This window comes from Canis lupus, chromosome 2 (assembly GCF_003254725.2).
Source record: "Canis lupus dingo isolate Sandy chromosome 2, ASM325472v2, whole genome shotgun sequence".
Classification (NCBI taxonomy): Eukaryota; Metazoa; Chordata; class Mammalia; order Carnivora; family Canidae; genus Canis; species Canis lupus.
The window spans coordinates 22,821,338-22,847,786 of NC_064244.1; the positions used below are offsets into that span (position 1 = coordinate 22,821,338).

Sequence of the window (26,449 nt, forward strand, 5' to 3'; positions counted from 1 at the left end):
TTTTATTAAATAAAAGTTTATTTTCTACTATTGACACTCATGTTGCTGCTGTAAAGTACAACAACATACACAAATTGCTAGCATGAATTACTCATTGTTCGCCCCCACTGAACTACAGACATTGCTTGAGAATTAGATCTTTGCTTTAGGGATTTAAAAAAAAAAAAGAAACTGGGCCATCAGATCTGGAAAGCGTGTTCTCCAGCGATGTGTCGATGTGTTGGAATTCAAAGGCATAGCCAATACAGTAAAACAGCATGGACTGCTGTCACTGGGAAGAAAGGAATGAAAATGGGGCGGGGGGGGGGGGGGGGGGGCGGGAACCACACACAAGCAGTTGTTCCTGAACAGCTGGAACTGAAGCTCGATGTTGCCCACGTGGGCTGAGTGGCAGCTGAGGGGACCAGTCGGGGGAGTGGACGGAGAGGGAGGGTGGGAACGTGGATACGAGGAGTTAAAAAAGTATAAAAAGTTAATTATATCTAAAATACAGATTAGATAGAAATGTTCCAGAACTCATTAAATAAGCTCAAAAATACTGGAAAGTGGCAATTTGAACTACATTTATTTTTAAACAAGTGGGGGGGAATAGTGAGTGTTCTGAATGTTGTGTGCAAAACTGATCCACGTCACCATCTCACCGGCACGGCTGAACAGGGCAAGGCGGGAACACTGGTTTCCAGCATCATGGGCGACACTACAAGTACGTTTGTGAATGAATACTGTAAACTTTAGTTTTAAGGCAGCTGGTACTAATGCTGCACACAGGCTTTAGCTCGGGGCCCATTGCACAAATGGGACGGTGAGCACTGGGAAACAAGAAACTGAGGGAAGAAAAGGGGAATCGCGTTATTGGACAAAAACAATGTGCCAAAATTCTTCTCCCTTTCACACACACAAGAAGAAATATTGGAACATTTAGAAAAACAAAGCACCCATCCCACCAACTTCAGCCTGTTCCTTGACAAAAATTTCAAAATACTGATAAATAATCGTGACGGCGAGCAGGATGCCAGTGCCGGAGCCAATGGCCCCCAGGAAGTCGGCCAACACGGACAGGGCGCCGATGCACAGGCCGCCGAACGCTGCCGCCGTGGGGATGTACCTGCAACACAGAGCCGTCAGTCGGCGGGGCGCGCACACGGCCGCGGGGCAGACTGACCAGGCCAAGACAGGCCGCTGGTTTCCAGAAGCCAGTAAACAGCCTGGAGAAGCCATACAGGATTTTTTTTTTTTTTTTTTTTTTTTTTAAATAGCAGGAGGTTAGAATCCTCGACAGGAAAAGGAAAAAAAAAAAAAAAGAATCCTCGACAAGTTGAAGATGAAAATATTTACTATTTTAAATAGGTCGTCTGTAGCTCAGTCTTGTAGATGAAGAGTAAATTCCAAAATGCTTTCTAAGTATCAAATTTATATGTGATAAGATGTGGATGATCCTCTTCACAGTCTTGGCTGCATGTTAGAATCACCTGGAGCACTGCTAAAAATAATGGGATTGTATTTAAAATACTCCAAAAAAGAAGGGAAAAAAAGCCAGGGGGAGATGATGGATGAACGGGAAGAGCAGAATGAGGCTGGGTACCTGGAGGTTCGTTCTACGACTCTGCTATCTATGTTCTAAATAAGTAAAGTTTCATAAAAATACAAGTGCCTTTTCAAGCAATGGTTCTGGAACAACAGGACATCCACATGCACAAAAAGATATCTGGACCCTTCTCTCACACTAAACAAAAAAGCTGCTGCGAGCAGATCACAGACTTGAATGTAAGAGCCGAGACTCCTAATGGAAAACAAGAATGAATCTTTATGACCTCGGGTGAGGCAATGGTTTCTTAGATAAACACTAAAAGCAGCACAAAGCAACCAAGAGAAACTGAACTTCATCAAAATTAGTAACTTGTGCATCAAAAGAGACCAAGAAAGTAAAAAGACAACCCATAGAATGGCAACAAAATATAAATCATAAACCTGAGAAGGGGTCTATCCAAAATATTTGTTTTTTGAAACTTACAAAAGACAACACAATTAAAAATGAGCAAAAGATCTGAAAAGACTGGGGCTCAAACTCACGACCCTGAGATCAAGAGTTGCGCATTCTTCTCCAAAGAAGATTCACAAATAGCTAATAAAACACATGAAAAAGTACCCAACGTCATTACTCAGCAGGGAAAAGCAAATCAAAACCACAGTGAGCTCCCGCTTCATACCCACATAGTGGCTGTAATGAGAAAGCAGGAACTGTGCAAGGACGCGCAGCAATGGCGAGCCACACTGCTCGTGGGACGCAGACCGGTGCAGCCACTCTGGAGGAGAGTCTGGTAGCTTCCTCAACACATTAAACCAGCATCACTGTACCACCCAACTATTCCTGCAGGACTGAAAACATATGTCCACACAAAATATGCACAAGTATGTCCTTAACAGCATCATTCCTCATAGAAACTGGAAACAACCAAAATCTCCACCAACTGATCAATGGATAAACAAATGAGCTGTCGTACATCCATTTAATGGAGTATTATTCATAAGTAATGGATGAACCCTGAAAACTTCATGCTAAGTGAAAAAAGCTATTTACAAAAGATGTCAAGTCCGTTTATATGAAATGTCCAGAAGAGGCAAATCTGTAGAGATCAAAAGTAAGAAGTAGGCTCAGGGATGGGAAGGTGCGATAGGAATGGGGAGTAACCAAGAGTTACAAGGTTTCTCTCCGGGTGATGAAAATGTTTTTGGTTTCTTTTTTAAGGTTTTTTTTTTTTTTTTTTTTGGTTTTTAAGGGTTTTTTTTTGTTGTTGTAGTTGTTGTTATTGTTTTAATAATCTATAGACCCAACGTGGGGCTCAAACTCACAACCCCACTCTTGTGATCAAGAGTTGCACATTCTTTTGACTGAGCCAAACAGATGCTCCAGTGACAAAGATGTTTTTAAAATTACATTGTAATGATTACACATTCTGAATATACTAAAGAACACTAAACCATATACTTCAAATGAGTGAGTTACATGGTATGAATTATAACACAGTAGAGAGGTTATCAAAAAACAGACTAATGGAAGGATTGACCCAAGACCAAATAAATCACAAGTTGTAGAGGTGGAGTATCAGTACTTTTTGAAAGCTCCCAGGTGATTTTATGTGCAGCCAGACAACGAGGATCTCCACTCAAGAATATTTTAATACTGGGCTGAGCAGTGAAGGGAACACAATTTCAATTTTAAAAATCATTTAGATGTCAATTTTGATGGAGAACAATTTTAGAGAACAATTCAGTATTTTGTTAAATTTTAGTTCTTCTATGTGAAGCAGAAGAAAAATGCTTCATGTTCAAATAGGATAACATTTGACAATAAATTAAAGGTTGAAAAACCAAATATATTTGTACTATACACATACACACACATACTCACACAGATTAGATCTCATGACCTTACCTATTAAGCTCATGAACCATGGAGGTATCTCTGTGGCCCCTCATTACCATTTGCTGTTCTTTAAGCTGCTTAGCTACCTGCCAAGAGAAAAAGCAACTTTTAAAATCAAACTATAAATATTTCACTTTACTACCTACCAGGTTCTGTGTGAAGTACTTCCCACACACTACTAAATAAAATACGAGAGCCCTGAGGTAGGCAGGCACTGTCCTATCCTCTCCATTACACCTGAGGCTCAAGGCTGCACACCACCTAGTACCCACACATTAAACAATTGTTTCTCAATCTTTTTTTTTTTAATCTACCACCTCCCTAAACAGAAATTAAATACTAAGGAGTAAGAGTTTGTTGGGTAGGGTTCAGCCTTGGAGGGTGACAAACCATTGTAAAACTCTTAAGAATTTTTCCACCTTCCAGAAACCAGTTTTTAACCCTCTAGGGATCATTATTAAGAATGTATGACTTAGTGCAGCCCGGGTGGCTCAGCGGTTTAGCGCCGCCTTCAGCCCAGGGCCTGATCCTGGAGACCCAAGATGGAGTCCCATGTCCAGCTCCCTGCAGGGAGCCTGCTTCTCCCTCTGCCTGTGTCTCTGCCTCTCTCTCTCCCTCTCTCTCTGTGTGTCTCATGAATAAATAAATAAAATCTTCAAAAAAAAAAAAAGTATGACTTAAAAGTTTAAATTACAAAAGTAAGAGTGTTTCAATTACCATTTTGAAATTAAAAACGTTTATTTTCAAATATAACAAATACTTACATCTTTAGCAGAGGAACCAGACACCTCTATCCATGTCTTAGAAAAGAATGCACATGATCCCAACATGAAGATGATATAAACCACCACATGGACAGGATCCTCAAATATGGCGCCCATGGACTCAGGAGGAGAAAGATAGTAACAAAGGCCTCCCACAGGGTAAGAACGAGCAGGTCCTCCCCCACTAACATCCTACAGAACAAGAATAAAAAGGATAGATGGTGAATCCAAGAGGTCAAGATACATTTTTATGACTTTTCAAACTCCTCAAAAATTACAAATCTTTAAGCTCAAAGCACCTACAGCTAACGATTCCATGTAACTTAGAAAGACTGACTTTTGTGTCTAATGTCTTCACTCCTCCAAAATTGTATAGTGAGCATGTATTATATAAAGGACATTGTGAATGTATTAACAAAAGAGTGATTTTTTTAAAAGCCAACATTAAAATACACCTACAAAAAAATCTTCCCTCTCTTCTTTTTTTTTTTTTTTAAATCTTTTTTTTTTTTTTTAATTTTTATTTATTTATGATAGTCACAGAGAGAGAGAGAGGCAGAGACACAGGCAGAGGGAGAAGCAGGCTCCATGCACCAGGAGCCCGACGTGGGATTCGATCCCAGGTCTCCAGGACCGCGCCCTGGGCCAAAGGCAGGTGCTAAACCGCTGCGCCACCCAGGGATCCCATCTTCCCTCTCTTCTTAAAGACAGGAATATAATTACATTTACAGTCAATCTCTGATTACATTTAGAATCAAACTGCACTGTAGAAGAGTATACAACATATTCTTTAACTTCAAAAAATTCTATGAAGAATACAATCAACTGAAATACTGACAAATGACTAACAACTCACTGCCTAAGCTTTATAGGTTTGTATAAGAAGTAATTTTTTAATATTTAAAATAGGATTTTTATCCAGATAAACATTCAAGAATTTTTACAGTAACAGAACTAGGAACAGTGTAAGTTTTGGGGTGGGAGGGATAGAACAGCAGTTTCTGGCTGCAATAATTAAAGTGTCTGGTTCCTGAATATACATTTCAGTATCATTTATTTACTGTGCCCCCAGAATCACTAATCCCCAATCAAGAGCATTATTTATAGATAATTCAATTTCCAGTAATTCTTATTAAAAAGGAACTTAGTTAAGATCACAACACAACCTATACAAGACCACAAAATGCATTTATTGCTATGAAATTATTACAGTAATAATTACTAATGGATTATTAGCTTACAAGGGGAGGGACCACATCTTCCCTCATCACAGGTAGTCACGTTTCCGTTACATGATTGGAAAAAGAGTACTATGGATAAAGGGAATCCTATTTCCTTCAACTAACACTCAAGAGTTACTGTCTTATCCTCTTAAACTTAAAAAAAAAAAAAAAGACCTTTAGTAGAAGAAAGTTAGGTCATGTAACTTACAATGAAACAGGCAGCATATTAAGATAAATGCATAGAATAAACACTGTACTTCAGAAATAAGGACTATAAAAATAGCTGGTGAAATTCAAATTGTACAATTATGTACTCTATAAAAGAATAAAGGATCATAGTCTCTTTTAATTTTATGGTTTTAAGGAGGAAAAATAGCTCCTGGGTCATATGACAGAACTTAAACCAGGTAAAATTCAATCCGACAAGAACTCACACTTCAGTAACAACGTGGCTGGACTGCTCTGGAAGAAGCTATGATGACAGGATCTATAAAGGGAAGTCAGAAAGTGCTGGATTCTATTTCTAGTAACTCTCTTCTCTCTCCAGTCTAGTAATCACATGCCTATCTCTAGCCCAGTTAATCACAACTAGTTTATTGCCACTCGAGCCATGAAAAATGGGGGCAAAGCAGGAGATCTCAGCACCCCACATATAATCAGCAAAGAGCTTCTTTAAAAAAAATATTCTAGACAACAGCTGAATAAGATACCAAAACAGGGAACCACTTTCATGAGAACCACTGTGATTTTAACCTTAAGGGCCTCAAATGAGATGTGAAAATGCTCTCAACAGTAAATTAATACAAAGTACCTGGCCCACCTTAGTTTTACAACATTTATCAATCTTTCTAAATGAATGATAAACTCTGCTACAGGTAAGTGAATCTGAAAACGTTACAGCAACGGCTTCCATTATGGCTCATCTCTTTCAGTTAAAAATACAACCACGAAATGCAAATTACAGTAAATTTGAATGCTTAGAATAAATAACAAAATACTCACAGCCCACTGTCCTAGTAAATTTACTAAAAAGTTGCCACTAAATCGAACAGACAGCATCTGGGAAATAACATACAGGTTTGACACTAAGGCCGACTGGAGAATAATGGGAATGTTCGAGGTATAGAAGAGCTTGATGGGATAGCTACTGTACTGTCCTCGATACCGGGCCGACTTGATGGGCAAGTCAACACGAAATCCCTAGAAAATGAAAATGAAGAGGAAGTAAGGGTAACTGCACATCTCAAGTAATGAACACAGATGACAAGCAGAACAATACAGGGGGAGTGGGAGAAGCAACACTGGCATTTCTCCTTCCACACAGAACTCCTGTTCTGTGCCATCACCACTAATATCTCACACCTTAGAGTCTAAGGAATAGAATCATTTGCTTGACTAGATTCCGTAACACTGGTTAAATATGGACATTTCAAATGGAATTCTTTTCTTTGAAAGCAAAAGAAAAATCCATATCCCTCCGACTTCAGTGAAGCAAGTATACGTACCTGAAAATATATAACGACGGCAAACACAAAAACCGTAGCAATGAGGTTCATGAGATTGGGTAAGTTCTGACGATAGAAGGCCTCCCTTAAAGCTCGGACCTTGTCTGTCCTGGTGGCCAGTAAATGAAAGAGCGCTATGACTGCACCCTCAAACTCGGTACCTGATAAATTAAGAGAGAAATTGACTGTAAACTCTTTACCCAAAATTGTCTCAAAGCTCAAACAAATACCCTTGAAACTCCAGTACATGGCAGAAAATCGGAGTCAAAATCACTCATCAATGTTTACTTTACGATACAACCATGTGCGGAGCTTCTAAAAATATTTACATCATGGAAGCAAATGAATCTTTTTTTGCACAAATCTCAAGTTTTCTCAAGACACTATTCTTGATGAAAACAGCCAAAGTAGAATAAACCTAAGCAAGTATTTAGGTTGTAATGATTTGCTTCCCCTTTACTGTAGGGAAGGGAAAGGAGTATTTTTAGGGAGGGGGGTAAAGCAGCAGCAAAGCAGAATAAAGATGTCAGAATCAAAAGATACATGTTACTCTATCGAGCTTGTTTTTAAGAAAACTAATAAACCATCATTGCTCTTTTCTTAAGGCTGGGGTCATTCTAGACGTTAACCGTTATGAATCTTGGATGGCATTTGAGACAAATGGAGATGGGGAAGGGGAAAGACAGATGAAGTATTTCAAAATTTAGTTGCCGTTACCAAGCCAAGTAGAATAGCAGCAAAAGTATTCATGCTCCCTGATGGTACAGTAAATAATAGTGTTTTCATTCGAAAAATCTTAATCCACTACCTTTTTATTCCCCTGGGAATGTGGAAATCGGACAAATCAATGACTTCTGCGGCAATGGCTTAAGCAAGTGATATTTTAAAAAGCTGTTTTGCAACCACTGAAATTTTCAACAAGCAGAGGCTAAAATGTAGCTGTTATTCTTTGTGAAGTAATATTTCATACTCCACAAATCTCTGCTGCTGAACTCTTGAGCAATCCGCAGCGGTTGGCCCCTGGGACAGCAAGCAGGATGCCTACAGGCCTGTCCTGCTCTGTGATGGGTTACTTTCCAGCACACATCCAGCAAAACTCGTGCAGTTGCAGTCACTGTGCAATGTACCTCTGCCAGTGTTAATAGTAGTGGGACTAAAGGCCTTCCAGACAATGGTTTCACAGATGTTGGTGGCAATAAAGAGGGAAATACCAGACCCCAAGCCGTAACCCTTCTGTAGCAGCTCATCTAACAGCAGCACAATCAAACCAGCAACAAACAACTGTGGGGAAAGAAATGCAAGTAAGCTGAAGCAAGAATAAACTCAAGGAAGGGGACGATGAACACCATTGACTACTTTCAAAAAGCATGGGCATTTTTCATATTAAAACCTGATTGTTGCAATAGCACCGTTATGACTCTCAGCACCTCTTTAACCCCACCTTAGTGAGAAGTCACTTCTGGAGATCAGGGGGGTGGAAACATTGTTACTTTAGGAAGCAGACATTTCAACCTTTACAGCATGTTGATAAACCACCTGGATAGTTTCCCTTACAATGTTTAAACAAGACCGATTGAAAAAAGCACACTGAAAACAAAAATGTTCAAACTTGTTGAATTTAGGACAGCAAGAAACTGAAAATGTTCCAAGTAGTTCCAAATAAGTGAAAGACTAAATGAAGTATGGTATAATAACAAGACACAATTATATGCTACCACTGAACGAAAAGTATGTGAAATTTATTTTTAAGATATTATATGTAATATTTTATATATTACATATACAGTTACCATTGAACAACACAGGTTTGACCTACCCAGACTTTTTGTTTATAGATACACTGCAGTACTATCAGTGTATTTTCTCTTCCTTACAATTTTCTTAACATCTTTTCTCTAGCTTATGACAGTGTATAAACACAGTATATAATATACAAAATATCCGTTAATCGACTATTTACATTATTGGAAGGCTTCAGGTAAATAGCAGACTTAGTTACGTTTTGAGGGAGTCAAAAGTTACATGCAGTTTTCAACTGTGGGGGGAGGGGTCAGCACCCCAATCCTTGTGCTGTTCAAGGGTCAACTGTAATATATAGAGAATAAGCCAAAAAGAGCACAAATTAATAGGAGCAGAGATTATAATGTAAGAAGTGCCCTCCGTACATAAAGTGACAAAGACTGAATGTAAATTTGAAGACAAGGATTTGCCAGGTCCTTAACCTTACCCCTTTTTACAAAATGAAAGCATACTGACTTTAATTTATGTGAAATTGAAAATTCTTAATTTTCTTCTTGGAGAAGACATTTCTATAAAAGCATGCATCAATTAAAAAGAACTCCTGACCTTGCAAGTAGTGACCTCTAGTCACTTCAGTAACCTAATCAAGAGGGAAAGAAAAGATGCTACTATACCTTCAACCTCACACCTGTCCCCATTTTAAGAACCCCATCCTACCAAAGTGAGGAAATGCCACTTCCATTCTTCCCAGCTCTGAAGACTCCCACCCCATTGCTTACTCAGTTTACCCAACATGCCCCATTACAAAAGAGAGCAAACAAACTACAGTACACCATTTCAAGCATGCTTACCTTCCACGGTGTTTTTTTTTTTTTTCCTTAACTGTCATTTCAGTAGTTGTACAGAGCCTAAATTGTCTATTTACAGTCTTAATTTGATTTTCAAAGGATTGGAAAAAGAGTACAATTCTTCAAACTTCTAAGAGTGCTCATGAATCCTTTACTGTTTGAAAACCAAGTTTAACACTTTGACAAGATAAAACAGAAGTTAGGACTTACTACTGAGATTTTATATTGATCACAATTATGTAATAAGTAAATAAATACTCCCAATCAGAAACCAACCCTGTGCATGGAATAAGAGCTGTCCATAAACTATTAGCCCGCCAAAAAGTATGATCAGGGGCTTCTGATTAAATGACCTGTCTAGAGTCATAAAGTCATTCTGAAACACCTGTGATTTTCCAAACCCCCTGTTCAGACCAATGACCATCAGACCACAGAGTGATTCATGTATGTCTGGTGGAAATCAAACTCATTTTTTTTCTAACTAGAGAAAGAAATTACAAAGAAGCCGAAATGAGAAATGTTCTCTATAATCAAAAGAATAAGATAAAAGCTACTAAAAAGCATGTGAACTACACCTCTAAGGATGGGGCGGGGGGGGGGGGGGGGGGGGGCGGTGAGAAACCAGGAAGTCACAGCATCTCGTTGACTACAACAGTGATGGAAACTGAATGCTAACTGGATGCTCTTGTGGAATATACCATACATATAAATCTCTAAATTAGGCATAAAAATTACTCTTTACATTTCAACTCTGCTTTGCATTCGCACAGTTTGACAAAACAATACTTACCTTTTCTATATGCCAAGCACATATTTTCTACTCTGGGATTTTAATCAAGACCCATCATTTAAGATTTCAAATCTTACTAGTTGAAAGACATGATCACGTGAATGAAACAAGAATAATTAATGTGAGAAATACCTTACCTAACAGCATGCAAACAGTTTTCAAAATCTATGTTTCTAGGCGAAACACACTGATCCAATCATCTCTCTTCAGTGTATCCACATATTTTCAATGTTAGCAATGCCTTAAAAGACATGCTACCCACCTATGATCAAACACATTTCTCTATACATTAACACTGAAAAAATTAACCACAAGTATTCGTCTAACAGAATTTATATGTTAAAAAAAAAGTATACACCCACTTATTTCATTTCTGAATACAACTATTTTTAGACTTCTTATCCTGGGGGAAAAAATTAAAATACCTTAACTCCATTTTATCTCCAATTCAAATTTGTAATGACTCCACAGAAGTCAATGCTTTAACCCAGAACTGATCAGATGAGGTTCTTTAAGAATCCAAAAATATCCTTACTAAAATACTAGAAAAATCATACTAGAGCATAATGTTCTAAGAGTTAGGTACCGATCCTGAGTGTCTTCAAGATCAGGGTTATTCTGAACTACAGGTTGCATAAAGCAAAGGCTATAAAGAAACAAAATAAGACAATCGATATGTCAGTGTCTCAACAATGCCAGAAGCACATGGAGAGATCCTAAGCACAGAAAGATCCAAGTCAGTTTTCAGAGGATTTTCTCTCCCGAGCCACTGCAACACTTCTTCCTCTAACTCTCAAAGATTATAAATTTGCCAATCAGGCTTTTTAAAATGGAGAAATAACGACGTTACTCTAAAGACTTCTACCTTATACCCAAATTGGGACCTCACTAGGGCTCAGAAACCTACCATGAAAATTCTCACGTGGTCAAAAGAAAATATTTCCATCTAGTTAGAAGAGCTCTCCCTGTTGTTAATGACACCAATAAATACTTGAACAACCTAATTCTCCTTGGTCTGAATAATAACTCTGTTCACGATTTGATTTGCTGCCTATATGAGGTTTCTCATTAAAAAAGAAGGGTCAATCATACCACTCTGAAATGGTCCTATCTCTCTATGTATATATTAGTAAGTTGGTATTTTAGTTTTACTTAAAAATATTTTTTCTGAAATTAATGCTGTGACCATTAAAAAAAAAAAACAAAAAACCTTCCTAAAAGAATCCTAATTCCACAGAGGGAGCAAGAATAGGCATTTCCAAAATAACCAGGACTATTTTATATATATATGTGTATATATATGTGTATATATATGTGTGTGTATATATGTGTGTGTGTGTGTATATATGTATGTGTGTGTGTGTGTGTGTGTGTGTGTATATATATATATATCTATTCTTGGATTACTTCTCTAAATGATTTTTATGGAATGTACATTAGAAAAGTATCTTCTGGGATCCCTGGGTGGCGCAGCAGTTTAGCGCCTGCCTTTGGCCCAGGGCGCGATCCTGGAGACCCAGGATCGAATCCCACGTCCACGTCGGGCTCCCGGTGCATGGAGCCTGCTTCTCCCTCTGCCTATGTCTCTGCCTCTCTCTCTCTCTCTCTCTCTCTCTCTGTGTGACTATCACAAATAAACAAAAATTAAAAAAAAAAAAAAAAAGAATGGGGATCCCTGGGTGGCGCAGCGGTTTGGCGCCTGCCTTTGGCCCAGGGCGCGATCCTGGAGACCCGGGATCGAATCCCACGTCGGGCTCCCGGTGCATGGAGCCTGCTTCTCCCTCTGCCTGTGTCTCTGCCTCTCTCTCTCTCTCTCTCTCTCTCTCCCCCCCCCATGTGACTATCATAAATAATAAAAAATAAAAATAAATAAATAAATAAAAAAGAAAAAAAAAAAAAAGAAAAGTATCTTCTAAACTTGACACACTTTGAGATACTAGTAAAGGATAACTATGTTGGCCTTTAAAAGTTCAATTCCAAAGGGTCTATTTAAAAATCCATGGAATATATATGTATATAGGTTCATGTATTTTACTAGGTGTGAGATATTATTTGTGATGCCATTATTTTGTGTACCACTAAAAAAAAAAAAAATACTGTCAATTAAACTAGGACAATAGCTTTTCACAAAGTTGTTTTGTTTTCTACTTATAAGAAAAGTTATTTTAGACTGAAACACAGATTTTATCATCTAGGCTGTTCTGCCTTTGTGTACACAGAGTGACTGTTCCATAACAAGTCATAGACTTCTGCAGACATTTTAAATAGCAGCTAATCTCAAAAACATTTTACATTAACAATTCCCATAAACAATTGATGCAACAAACATCCGAATAGCTCTAACCAGCTGACACACATATGCAGATGAAGACTACTATCATGATTGCTGCCTGGCTGACAGCAACTGTAGAGCACTACCAGCTATAAGAAAACACATCCAGGGGCCATCTGGGTGGTCAGTCCCTTATGATCTCAGGGTCCTGGGATCAAGCCCCGAGGCAGGCTCCTGCTCAGCAGGGAATCTGCTTCTCCCTCTCCTCTTGCCCCTCCCCCTGCTCCTGCTTTCTCTCACCCACAAATAAAAAATCTTAAAAAAAGAAAAAAATCCTGATTTTAGATACATCAAAAAGTAAAAAATGTGCATCTCAGAACCAATGAAGTACAGCTAATCTATAATTCTTTATACCATGCAGCTATGAAGCTATTATAAATTTTAACTTTTATATCAACATAATTTATACATGTCACTTCAACAATCAAAATCTTATAATTAAATAATGCAAAAGTAAGAAAATTAATATATCACCTAAAGAATTGTTAGAAAAAAGGGATCAAACTGTTTTATCTGCAGATGAAAAATTGGATTTCTTACCTGAATAATGATAAGGAGACAGATGCCAGCACCCATTTCAGCAGGATCCCCATACATGCCCGTCATGACATACACAATGGCTTGCCCAATGGTAATGATCATACCAAATACTGACAAAAATTGGGGGAAAAGGAGTACATACTTACAACCAAAGACAAAAAAAGACTAGAAAAATATCTTTGCCACAAAATTCTCAAATTTGGAAAAGACTCTTTAATTGTATTAATAGCTCACGTTTCTGGGCTCCATTGAATAGAGCTCTATCTTTGGGTGTATCTCCAACTTCAATGATTTTGGCTCCTGCTAACAACTGCATAATCAAACCAGATGTTACAATTGGGGAGATACCCAATTCCATTAAAGTTCCTGTAAAAGAGAAGGAAAAAAGTAAATAATCTTTACTATACCCAGTGCAGATTAGTTAACAAGTGTTGCAATCCTTAACAATGTCTACTGAAACACATTCTCAAATGTTTAAAGGCAGATTTTCATTCTTTAAACATTATTAATTAACACATTTATTTCCTTTATTAACACAACTTTGCAACAATTCATTGAATCAAAATTACTATCCCCAAAAAAGGTAAATTTCTGTAAACTCTAAACTTAAAATGTTAAAGAAATCCAAAATTTTTACACAAATCATGATTTTTTAAAACTTACATTGGATTTTATTTTAATGCAAAATAAGAAATTACATACCAAGCCTGAAAATTAAATATCAAGTTAATAAAAAATGATGTTTAAAAATATTTGTGACTCTTCTAATTTAAAATCTAAAATGACACAGAGTCATCCAAATCAATATAGAACATTTAGTGGCATATAAAATGTTCATGACATAGCAAAATAAAAAATTACGAAAACAGTATTACAGTTTGATGCCAGTTAGTTTAATACTAAATGGAAAAACAGTTTCCTGATATTTTAGTGTGGCTGTCAAAATATGGTTATTTTTACCCATTGAGATTATGGATAATTTCTATTTTCTTCTTTTTGCCTCTCAAGGTTTTCTTTAGAGAAAACACATATGGTACTTATAGAGAAAAATAAAACCAAACACGCCAAGTGTGCAAGGCAACGTGTATAACAAAGTAATTCTATATAATCAAGAATGTTCTCACTGGTCATTCTGTCATAACACAACCTTAAGTCCCAGCTTTTATAAATGTTGAAAAGGTGCCCTTGATATGAGAAAAGATTCCATCCTAGGATGATTCATGTCTTCTCAAATATTTCTTCAACAGGTAACAATCAGTAGAAAGAAATAAAGGCCCAATGTATAGAAAATTTAACCATAAGAAACAAAATGACAAAAATACTAGGAGTGAGCATGCCTATCATCTTGGAAAAGAAAAAGCCTTCCTAAGCATGACAATAACCTAGAACCCACAATGAAAAAGGTAGATGCTAGGGTTAGCTACAACTATGAGAATTCCAAGTGGCAAAATACTGCACAAGTTTTTTTTTTTTTTTTTAAGGTGGCTTTAATAAAAGTTAAAAGAAAATTACTTGAACACAAATGACAGAGTTCATATCTCCAATTTGGAAAGAGTTCTTACAACTCAATTTAAAATGAACAAATCAATGAAAAAAAAAAAAAAAAAAAAAAAAAAATAAAATGAACAAATCAATAGGAAAAAATGTTAAAAAGGAAAATGAGCTGGGATCCCGGGGTGGCTCAGCGGTTTAGCGCCTGCCTTCCACCCAGGGCGTGATCCTGCAGTCCTGGGATCGAGTCCCACGTCAGGCTCCCTGCATGGAGCCTGCTTCTCCCTCTGCCTGTGTCTCTGCCTCTCTCTTGATCTGTGTCTCATGAATAAATAACATCTTTAAAATTAAAAAAAAAAAAGGAAAAATAGCTAACACAGTATGGCTGCTCCCAATGACACTCAGGAAATACTGACCGTACAGGAGGGGACCTTAAACTCTAACCAAACCTGGTGTAAATTCTGTAATTTGGAATTTTGAGCTAAGAACCAAAGAACCCAGGAATTTTGGGAGCTAAATCTCAAAGAAAAGGAAATCCCTGCTGCTGATCTAAAGCTGGCCTGGATCTCTCTCCCAGCCCAGGCTTAGCTGTCCTATCTCCTCTATAGATTCCAAAACATAACAGGTATACTTCTTTCTTTCTCCTTTTTTTTTTTTTCCAAGATTTTATTTATTCATTCATGAGAGACACACACACAGAGAGAGAGAGAGAGAGAGAGGCAGAGACACAGACAGAGGGAGAAGCAGGCTCCATGCAGGGAGCCCAACATGGGACTCAATCCCGGGACTCCAGGATCACCACCTGGGCTGAAGGCGGCGCTAAACCGCTGAGCCCCCTGGGCTGCCCAACAGGTATCTTTCTAATAAATTCCATTTTTGTGTTTAAATTAGTCAGTAATTTTCTCTTATTTAAAACAGGTCCACTCAGAAAAAATTCAAATATCCAATAAAGGGATAAAATGATGTTCAAGCTCGCCCGTATATAAAGAACTATAAAATAAATAAGATACCAATTTTTACCTGTTCAATTTTCAAAGACTAAAGGACTAATAATATCCACTGTTGGAAGAAAAATGTCATTCTCATATACAGCTGGTGAGTGTATAAAATAATAATCTTTTAAAAGATAATTTAGCATTATCTATCAAAAATTTAGGTGAATATTATACTGCAAAGTGAAGCTTCTAGAAATTAATTCTATTAAAAAATTATAATAGATAGTATTACAGTGAAAGCATTCAGGGTAGCACTGATTATGATACAAAATTGGGGAAAAAACTAAATGTGTGACATAAGAGGACCCTAGTGGCCTGGAATCACACTTGAAGTACACTCCTTGCTTTGTCTTTTTTTTTTTTTTTTTCTTTGCTTTGTCTTTAAGCCTTTTATGATCTGGCTCTTGGACTCATCTGTAACATCATGTCCTACCTCATTACTCCTTTCCTTATTTCCTTCTAACCATACTGACCCCTCATCAGTCCCTGAACACATTAAACATCTTGGGGCCTTGGCACAGGCTATTCTGTAGAATGTTCCTCCCTCAGATCTTCACATGGCCTTCTTTCTCATGTCCTACAGGTTTCTGCTCCAATGTCCCTCCCCTCGCCCTAAATGTACTTTGTGTGGAGGCTATTTCCTCAAATAGAATAACATAAACTCCAGGCAACAGGGACATGGTCTTGATCACTGTTCTAATCTCAGCACTTAGCACAACGCTTGCCCCACAGTAAGAACTCAAAAAATACGTGAATGATTAAATAATGCATGGCATATCCATATAATGGAACATGTATGGCTGTTAAATGAAATAACTCATCCAAAAAATTAAGTAAACATACTAAGTAGTAGAATAGTCACGTAGTTTATCTCATTTTTTTAGTTTAAAAACAAAAAACAAAAAACACACAGTTGACCCTGGAACAATGTAGAGGTTAGAAACACTGACCTCCTATGCAATAAAAAATCCACGTATAACTTTGGACTCCCCTAAGCCAAAAACTTTACTAATAGCGTACTGTTGACTGGAATCCTTACCGATGACATAGACAATTACCACAGGTTGTAGGTTATGTAAGTTTTATATACTATATTCTTGTAATTAAGTAAGCTAGAAAATAAAATGTTATGAAAAATGTCCTAAGGAAAATACATTTATAGCACTACACTGTTTTTTTTTTTTTAAAGTCCACATATAAGTGGACCCACACAGTTCAACCCAGGTTGTTCAAGGGTCAACTAAACATAAATTTATTTTTATTTTATTTTTTTATTATTTTTTTTTCTAAATATAAATTTATATACATGAATGTATATGCAGAGAAAAGGTCTGGTTATTCACCAAACTATTATCTTCTTCCCAGGAGTTACCCCTGAGATGCAACACTTGTATTTTCAGGTTTATATAAAACTGTATACAAATTTTGGTGCATTTTTTAATGATTAATCAGTATTTTAAAAATTACCAACAAAACCCCTCATGATCCAGGCCCTCCTATCTCTTTAGCCACTGCCTCACGCACAAGTGCTTTTAGCTCAGGCCGCCCTCTGCCTTCAGTCCACAACCTGAACTCCAATGCAAATGCTATTCTGGTACTGTCCCCTCAGAACTGCAGATTGGGGTCTTTCAGTCCCACAGGAAACCCAAGGACAGACTTCAAAGGGTCCATGACTCTCCAAAAGTATTGTGCAAAATCTGTGTATCTGAATTTTTTCTTGGGAGAGTACAAATAAATTTAATAGAGTCTCAAAGAAAATATGACCCATAAAGGGATGGAGGATCAAAGCTCCAGACGGCGCTATCACTCCATTTTCTGTTGTACATCTATACTCTGTACATATTTCTATTATTACAATATATACAGAGTTTTGTAAGTATTTACATGTTGGTCTCTTCTCCTAGGCAACGAGTTTCTTTTACCATATGCTCCCCACCCCTGTAGACATCAAAATAGTTATTTCTACATTTTCACATCTATTTGATGTCAGTACTAATGCCTAGTATGGAGGCAAAAAAAAAAAAAGTACATACCTCTGTTGGATGCAAGAATAACTCTCATCCAATAGAAAGGATCTGCAGAATCTGATGACATGATTCCAAATAGTGGTATCTATAATATTACATAAAACAGTTTATTAAAATGCATTGAATTAACTTAATTCAAACTTCAATTACTTAATATTTGCAACACTGTAAAAAAAAAAAAAGAGCACTACTTCTCGTGTTCTGTAACCCTAAAAGGAAAGTTTCTGAACAAAAATTAAAATAATAGAAATCACTATAGCAATCTACTAGTAAACACACCTATCAGGATGATTTGTTGCACAATAGCATGAATACACATATCACTACTGAAATTTATGCTTAAAAATAGCTAAGATGGTAGATTCCATTTTTTTTTTAGAATTAAAAAGAATACCCCTATCAGTAAGTAATAGGATATATCTACCCAGTCATAGGAAAAATTTTGCTAAGCTAAGGGCAACCAATGACAGCCACACTCCAAATATAAGTCTGAAGGATAGATAGATAGATAGATAGATAGATAGATAGATAGATAGATAGATAGATGAATATTACGCAGCCACTGAAAATTATAAAGAATCTTGTAACAGCATAAAGAAGTGCTTATGTTTAACACTAAGTATGATACTGTGGTTCTCAACCTGGGGCAATTCCACCCCTCAGCAGCCACCTGGCAATACCCGAAGACATTTTTGGTTGTTACAACAATCCTGGTGAGGCAGGATGCATGGGTATTTTATGTGTACCCTAACGCTGCTAACACTCTTCAGCTAATGTGAGAGACAAGGAGAAAGGAGGTTATGTATGAAAACTAATTAACACAACAGGACAGTCCACATCACAATATTCCCTAACTGGGAGAGAGGTCAATCAGTCAAATTACGTTACTTAATTGCAGCTGATAGAGATAGCCATTACCTCCATAATTAAGTGATGTGTGGAACAACGAACAAGAAAAAGCCAACCACCCTAAGTAACGGCATTCCTTCCTCTCCTGTAGTCAACAGGATTATTAAACTCAGTGTCTGGTTTTATTCCTCTCAGTAATATCCACAGCTACAGGTTACGTACAACAGTAGTTGGGCACAACTCCCCAATGCGTAAGAAACCACACTTTTTAAAACACATAAAATTGCAGACACTAACAAGAATGAAAAAAGCTAAGGAAAAACAGGGCACCACGGTGGCTCAGTCGATTGAACATCCGACTCAATCTCAGCTCAGGTCCTGAGATCAACTCAGGGTCGTTAGTTCAAGCCCAGCACTGGGTTCCAGGCTCCGTATGGAGACTATTTAAAAAAATAAAAAATAAATTTAATTTTAAAAAGCTAAGGAAAACAATGAGTAAAACAACCAAAAAAGAAAAAGGATCATGAACTTGAAGCACTGGTGGTCACGGAGGCCAGAAAACTGCAGACAACTGAGGAGCAGAGAGCCCAGCACTGAGCTGCTCCCACCATCACCACAGGAAGGCAGTCGAATGCTGACAATTCCCACGACCTGAAGGAGAGCAGGCTGTACAGATACCCTTATCTTTCAGCCTCCTCTGATTGGAAGGGAGTAGAAATGGCAGCTGGGAAGAAACAGATGGGTGACAGAGGGCCAGGGTGCGGTGGGGATAAGGGAGGGATCTGAGGTCAGGAGTGGAATGGAGCCCTCCTCAGTCACCTGGTGAGAACCACCCAGGGAGCATTTACTGCACTTGTCACAGCTTATCTCACCTCCCACCATTCCCTGGGGCTAAAGAAAACTGGGTGAGATAGGAGACCCCCCAAACCCTTTACCTGCAGTGGGGAGGGGAAAATAAACCTGCCTGAGATTCAGTGGAAAGAAATCACCAGCACTGGGGAGAACTGCCTAAGCAGGAGAAAGACATAAAAAAAAAACCAGCTTGGCAACTATGCAATTATACTGCAGGGGAAAAAATAACCAAAGTAACAAAAATGCATACATTAATTTATTGCATGAAACAGTCATGAGAAATACCACTTTTTGAGCAACACAGTTCCTATGGTTCTAGGGTTCTAACAGCCAAGCTTAACATATTTACTACCCAGCCCTTTACAGAACAATGTTCACTCATCCTTGGATTAGAAGATTCAATATTGTCAAGAAGCTAATTTTCTCTAAATTCATCCATAAATTCAAAGCAATATAAATCATAATCCCGGTAAGCCTTCTCAGAGAAACTGACAAGCTGATTCTAAAATCTATACAGAAATATGAAGAACCTAGAATAACCAAAAACCATTTCAAAAAGAAAAAACAAAGTGGGAGGACTTTTACGACCTGATTACAGGACTTAATTCAAACCTATGGTAATCAAACGGTGTAACCATAACCATGGAATATACATCAATGGAACAGAACAGAGTACAAAAATATATCCACGCTTACACGGTTAATTGATTTTCAACAAAGATCCCAAGGTAATTCAATGAGAAAGGAGAGCCTTCTCAACAACTGGCTAACCATACAGAAAAAAATGAACCCAGGCTTACTTACTCCATATACAAAAATTAACCTGGAATAGACCACAGACCAAAACATACAAGCTGAGACTAAATATTTAGGACAGAGAGAAAATCTTCACAACTTTAAAATAATCAAAAAAATAAAAAATAAAAAAATAAAATAATCAAAAATTTCTTAGATAGGAAACAAAAACCATGAATCATCAAAGAAAAGACACATTGAACTTCTTCAAAATGAAAAGAATTTTGCTCTTCACAAGACATTAAGGAAATGAAAAGGCAAGCCACAGACTAGGAAAACATATTCACAGTACATGTATCTGACAAAGGACCTGTATTCAGAAAATATTTTAAAATACATATAATTCAGGGTGCCTGGGTGGCTCAGTTGGTTAGGCATCTGCCTTCAGCTCAGATCATGATCCCAGGGGCCTGGGATGGAGCCCCCAAGTTAAGCCCTCTGCTCAGCGGGGAGTCTGCTTCTCCCTCTCCCTCTGTCCCCCCCCTCCCCCCCCATGAGTGCTCTCTCTCTCTCAAATAAATAAATAAAAACCTTTTTTAAAAAGCTTATGATTCAATGTAACAATATGATTTTTTAATGGGCAAAAGATTTGAAAAAACTTCACAGAAAATAAACAAATGCCCTATAAGTACATGAAAATGTTGTTGAATATCATTTACCAGGGAAATGCATATTAAAATGTCAATGTCATTTATCAAGGTGATGCAAATTAAAACCACACCCATTAGAATGACTAATATTAAAATGCTCAGTAATACAAAGGGCAGGCCAGGATGGGGAGTAACGGGAACTCCAATACATGACTGGTGAAAATATAAAATGGACAACCACTTAGAAAGAAGTTTGACATCTTCTAAAGCTGAACCTGTAATTATCATACACCCCAGCAATTCTACGCCTAGGTATTCACCAATGAGAAATTGAAACAAATATTCACAGAAAATCTTGCCCAAGAACTTTTGCAGCAACTTTATCAAAACCAAAATTTGCAAACAACTCAAACGTCCAACAAGTGAATAAATGAACAAATTGTGTAGAGTCATCCAATAGAACGCTCCTCAGAAATAGAAAGGGATGAATTACTGCTCTACTAAACACATGGATGAATCTCAAAATGCTGATGATGAAGCCAGAATAATACTGTATGATTCCACTTAGATGAAATTCTAAAAAAAACAAATCAAATTATAGGAACAGAAAGCAGATCAGTGCTTGCCTGACACTGGGGGTGAGGTGGGGACTAAGACATTACACAGAACTTTCTGGAGTGACAGATGTTCTGTATCCACTGAGGTAGTAGGTATGTGGGTGTATACATTTGTCAAAACCCTTCAAAATGTACACTTAAAAAATAAGTGTATTTTACGATACATAAATTATACCTTTATAAAGCTGGAGTTTTTTATGGAGGGGAGGGGAATTTCTAAGATGTTAAAAGTAGGTGGTAAAAATATGGATGATTATTCTTTTTTCTCATTACTTTTCTGTACTTAAAAAAAAAATTCTCTCTCCCTGACCACCCAAAACTATTTTAAACCAAGTACAGTAGTAATATATCTTAATGACCAAATCATCTCACTCTTCAAAAAAAAAGTATTTGGCTTTTCCCAGACTATGGACTTAATCTGCTCTACTGCTTCCTAATATTATTTTTTATACTTCCTTACATGTATTTCAATAGCTTTTCAAAATCCTCAAAAAACTTGCATCCAAATCATCTAGTTTAATCCTCACAACAATCCTGTAACAAGGATATGTCACTTTTTATCCTCATTTTGTGAACTTAATCTCGCAAATGTTAATAAAAAGCATCACTGAATTTTATCTATTTATAAATACAGTATATCACTGGAATTCCAGAATGTGACTTTTTGGGATTTTAAAATTAACACATGCTATTTACAACATGATTAAAGGCCTACGAAACAGAAAATATATTTGCAATGTCTAGGTCAAAGGTTTAACATTTTTCCATATAAAAAATCTATCTGAAATCAATACCAAAAGTATCTCAAGAAAAGTGGCTAAAGATCATTAATCGCACACTAAGAGAAAAAAAAGAAAAAAATGTTCAAACCCACTAATAAAAAAAAAATTCACAGTAGGACAAGATAATCATTTTTGCTATCAACTCAGATTAAAAATAACAATGCTCAAAATAATTCAGGATATTTATTATTTTAACTAAAATAAATTTCTTGGGCACGAGGGTGGCCCGGTCGGTTAAGCATCTGCCTCTGGCTCAGGTCTTGATCCCACCCTAGGATTGAGCCCTGTATTGGGCTCCCCGCTCAGGAGGGAGCCTGCTTCTCCCTCCTCCTTCTCCCTCATGCTCTGCCCTTCCCCTCCTCTACCCCCACACCCCCAACCGAGCTCATTTTCTCTCAGGGGCACTCTCTCTCTCTCAAATGAATAAATAAAATCTAAATAAATAAATAGATAAAATTTCTCAAATTGTAACCAATCAAAACCCTCACATAACAGCATAAACATTGAATTAATATTTTGGTTACATACCTGACAACATACTAAGAAAATGAAGAGAGTTATGGCAGTCCATAGTACCTTTTCTCTAAACTGGATCTGTACAACAAAATAAAGATGATCAATCAAAACCAAGAAATAACAAATACAAAGCAAAATTCCACATTAAAGCATAACTAACATTCTGCATCACAACATGCTTCTATTATTTACCACTAAGATATTCTCACCTCGTTAGTAACAGCTAAAGCAAACAGCTCAACTTTTCAAACATAACCTTCTTTACTTTTCCAAGTATTAAGTAAATTAAACAGAGGCAGGCCTCATCACACTATACTATGTTGACTGAAACCAAAAAGGATGAAAAAGCAAAACACGGATCCAATATGCGCGGATTTCAGTTAACATAACATTGTGCAGAGCTGGGACTGCCCGTAATAATATTATATGAATATTTCATGAGATATGGAAAGTGAGAGCTTCTTGGGATGCCTAACATGTAACTGGAACAACTATTTTTGAAACCTAAAAGCAATAAAAAGAAAGAAAGAAAGAAAGAAAGAAAGAAAGAAAGAAAGAAAGAAAGAAAGAAAGAAAGAAAGAAAGAAAGAAAGAAAAAGGAAGAAAGACACTTCTAGATAAAACAATAAGTTTAACAAAAGTTTTACTTATCTCTTCCTATACGCACCTATTCCTGTTAGTTTTGTGAGATATCAAAAGCACAAAAGAGGACTGTCTAGGAACTGGCCAGTTTGGGATTAACAATATTCCTGAATTTAAATACCTGAGCTCCAAAAGTGCACAATGACAGAAGAATAATTTGATTCAGTCACATTTTTTTATGAATGCATTGTGATTTTTCTTTGTATTGAATGATCAAGAAATGGGAGGTATATACTTGCACAATTGTAATTCATTTCTGTCAAACAGTTGCACTTCTCATAAGTGACCTGGCTCTGGGGGTCACCGCACTGAGTCATTCATAGTGCGGTGGGTCACCAGAGACAGGGCAATATTGTCTCTTATGTAACACACAGGCCAAAGAGACGCTTGGTTTGGAAATGTCCCAACTTAAAGAACAGGCATTCTTAAAACCAGAAGATAATCTATCTAAACTGGTCTATACTAGTTTTACTTACTTTGTGCCTCTTGCAAGGAGGAGCAGGTAATATTTCTCCAAATACACCAGAAAAGAGTTGGGGACAATAAATCAATCTTACTAGGTCAGTAGAATAAATCACTTAGCTAGCCTCTATATTACCAAAATGTTATACTTACTTTCCTTTCAGGTTTCTGAATTTCTGGTAGAACTGCACAGAAAGGTTTGATAACTTCTAAAAATTTGACTGTTAAAAATAAATAAATAAAAGAATTTCTCTGTTACAAAGTCTTTAAAAAGAGATGTACCTTTTTATAGAAACAAATACAAATGTTCTCTAACTTTTAATGGTAATTCATCCCGTTCCTACCTCCAAAAGTAATCCTAGTGCTCTCCATTTCAAATATTGTATCAGGGAAAAAAGGTAATTTAAGGGACAAAAGAATCCAAAAGGTTTAAGGGTTTAGTCAGTAGAAGCAAATACAAATATCCTTTTACCATGATTTTGCTTCCCCATGCGTGTGTCCAGCCCTTTTATATATACAGAAAAGGAATAATTCAATGAGCATCACTACTTTGGGGAAAAAAAAAAAGCAAATGCAGGCTACTACATTACCCACATGACAACGCACCCTAGAAGAAAATAAAACATATCCAGAGAAATACAGGAGGAAAGTACAACAGGAAATGGGCCGAAACTGCAGAACTGGCTTAATTTAGGCCGAAAGATAGCTGAAATGCCTGAGAAAGATCACAGAATCATCTTCCACATAGATAGCTTTTTTTTTTTTTTTAACTATACAATCTCTACATCATTTAAGTCAACATTTCGCTGCTTGGTTGCTCTCCCACATGATGATCTCAAAGTACTTGTGTATGTACAATATCCAGCCCAGCAGAACGTGACCATTACATTTCATGAGAAAGTACTGCTTTCCCAGATTAACTCATTCGACATAAAAGTAAGACAAACCAGGTTCTTTAAGGATAGACACTATCTTCTGGCATAGCTTACGTCAACTCCTGCCAAAGAACTGGAGAATGAAGATGATATTCCCTCTGCCTTTGCCAGCGTCTGTAACGTGCAGACACACAAGGCGGCACAACCAGCTGTGAGTTACCTTCCCCTACAGACCCTGGATCCTGTATACTAACGTCACGAAATGGATTTAAAATTGACCTGAGTAAAAAATAAATAAATAAAATAAAATAAAATAGGCCTGAGTAATTAATTACACTTGCACAGTTAGCCAAAAGCAGACTATATAATCTCATGAAACTTCTCAAAATGATAAGTCACTGATGTTTGACAGAAGAATTGAGAAATCCCCACGGGCAGAGATATTCATCGTCCAAGTACCATTTTGGACTATTTGGAAAGTAACCCTGAATCACGGAAGTATTCTTCTCTGATGCAAAACAAGTTGTCAATCACACATCAAGGAAACTTCCTGGACTCCTCGTCCCCTTGTGCATCCCACCTCAATCCAGACCACCCTCCCGGATTTCGTGGCGTTTTGCGATCATCCGTGTTGGGAGAGTTCACGTGCAAGCCGTGCTTCTCGTCGGCCGCTTGTCTATTCTTGTGCTGCAGAATTTCACCGATTATACTGCAAATTCAAGGTCAGGGGTCCCCCCCCCTTCCTTTCTAAACGTCCACTAGTTGGCCAGTGGGTGCACCGCTCAGGTTTGCACCGCTCAGGTTTTGCAGGTTAGGTTGTGCAAAATCCTACCTACTTTTGGAGGTAGGGATGTTGGATGAACGCAAACCCATGCATCCAACAAACAGCTCCTCGGCTAGGCCAGTGCACAGGTGAACGCCTGTGGCTGCGGTGTGGGGGAGCCGGCCCCCCAAGACGCCCGGGATGCAAGGCCTCGTCCCCGAGGCTCAGACAACCTTACACACGGTGGGTTTTCAGCCAACGCTACAGAAGAACTGAAATGAACATTTTAGGGAAAACGCGACGCTGCCAATCGCACTTCTTTCCTCCCCTAAATGATGCCGCGCATCACTTTAAAAAAAACAAAAATCCAACAAGTCAGAGCGCTGAGGGCACCATCTCCACGGACGCGCCAAGGAAGGGCGACGCGGGAGCGAACACACGAGCTCACAAGCTCCTGGGGAAGCGCGAAGCGGTCTCGCCCCCGCCCCCACCGCCGCGGCCTTCCGTCCCGGGCCGCGCTCCTCGCAGCCCAGCGGAGCGACCCCGGCCTCCGGGACCCCCGGCCTCCCGGCCCCGGCCCCGGCCCCGGCCCCGGCCCCGCCGCCGCCGCCCCGGGCCAGGCCGCAGCGCCCGAGGAGCCTCCGCGGGGGACCCGGCGGCGCCCGCCCCACCGCCCGCCCCACCGCCCGCAGCCCGGCGGGACCGCGCCGCCGCTACTCACTGCCCATGGCGGCGGCCCGGAGGGGCTCGGCGGCCTCGGCGCGGCCTTCGCTCCCGTCCCGCGGCTCGGGTCTCGCCGCCCGCTCCCGACGCGCTCCGGGCCGGCCCCGCGCAGGCCCCGCCCCGGGCCACGTGACCGCGCGCCCGCCCCCGGCCCCGCCCCCCGCCGACGCGGGCCCCGGCCGTTGGCCCCCGGCGCGGCGGACGTCGGCGCGTTGCCATGGCTACCGCCGCCGCTCCCGCGGGCGCGCTCCAGCCCCGCCGCTCCAGCCCCGCCGCTCCGGGTCGTGCTCCCGCCCCTGTGCTC

The 26,449-nt window shown here is 38.6% G+C and overlaps 1 protein-coding gene across 3 annotated transcripts; it reads right to left on the reverse strand.

The window, feature by feature from the left end:
- SEC61A2 (SEC61 translocon subunit alpha 2) lies at window positions 1–26,273 on the reverse strand. Of its 3 annotated transcripts, none has more exons than XM_025445267.3 (12): window positions 26,144–26,273; window positions 23,938–24,005; window positions 22,693–22,758; window positions 17,686–17,764; window positions 13,401–13,532; window positions 13,167–13,276; window positions 8,044–8,197; window positions 6,917–7,077; window positions 6,414–6,611; window positions 4,189–4,380; window positions 3,434–3,510; window positions 1–1,105 (listed from the first exon to the last, which is right to left on the reverse strand). In XM_025445267.3, exons 1-12 carry the CDS (start codon window positions 26,148–26,150, stop codon window positions 919–921), a joined length of 1,431 nt encoding a protein of 476 aa, XP_025301052.1. In that variant the 5' UTR covers window positions 26,151–26,273; the 3' UTR covers window positions 1–918. The 3 variants fall into 3 exon arrangements, with proteins under 3 accessions (XP_025301052.1, XP_048956761.1, XP_048956771.1); XM_049100804.1 differs by lacking the exon at window positions 26,144–26,273 and adding an exon at window positions 25,496–25,547; XM_049100814.1 differs by lacking the exons at window positions 6,414–6,611; window positions 26,144–26,273 and adding an exon at window positions 25,496–25,547.
- Between the last annotated feature and the right edge of the window lie 176 nt (window positions 26,274–26,449).

Excerpts from the sequence above, each read along its gene's own strand:
- SEC61A2 (XM_049100804.1), bottom strand. The coding sequence starts at position 25,532 with ATGGGTTTGCGTTCATCCAACATCCCTACCTCCAAAA. Across the intron at positions 13,533-17,685 it reads TATTCTTGCATCCAACAGAG|GAACTTTAATGGAATTGGGT; the intron begins GTATGTACTTTT and ends TCTCTTTTACAG. Across the intron at positions 6,612-6,916 it reads CCGTCGTTATATATTTTCAG|GGATTTCGTGTTGACTTGCC; the intron begins GTACGTATACTT and ends TTCATTTTCTAG.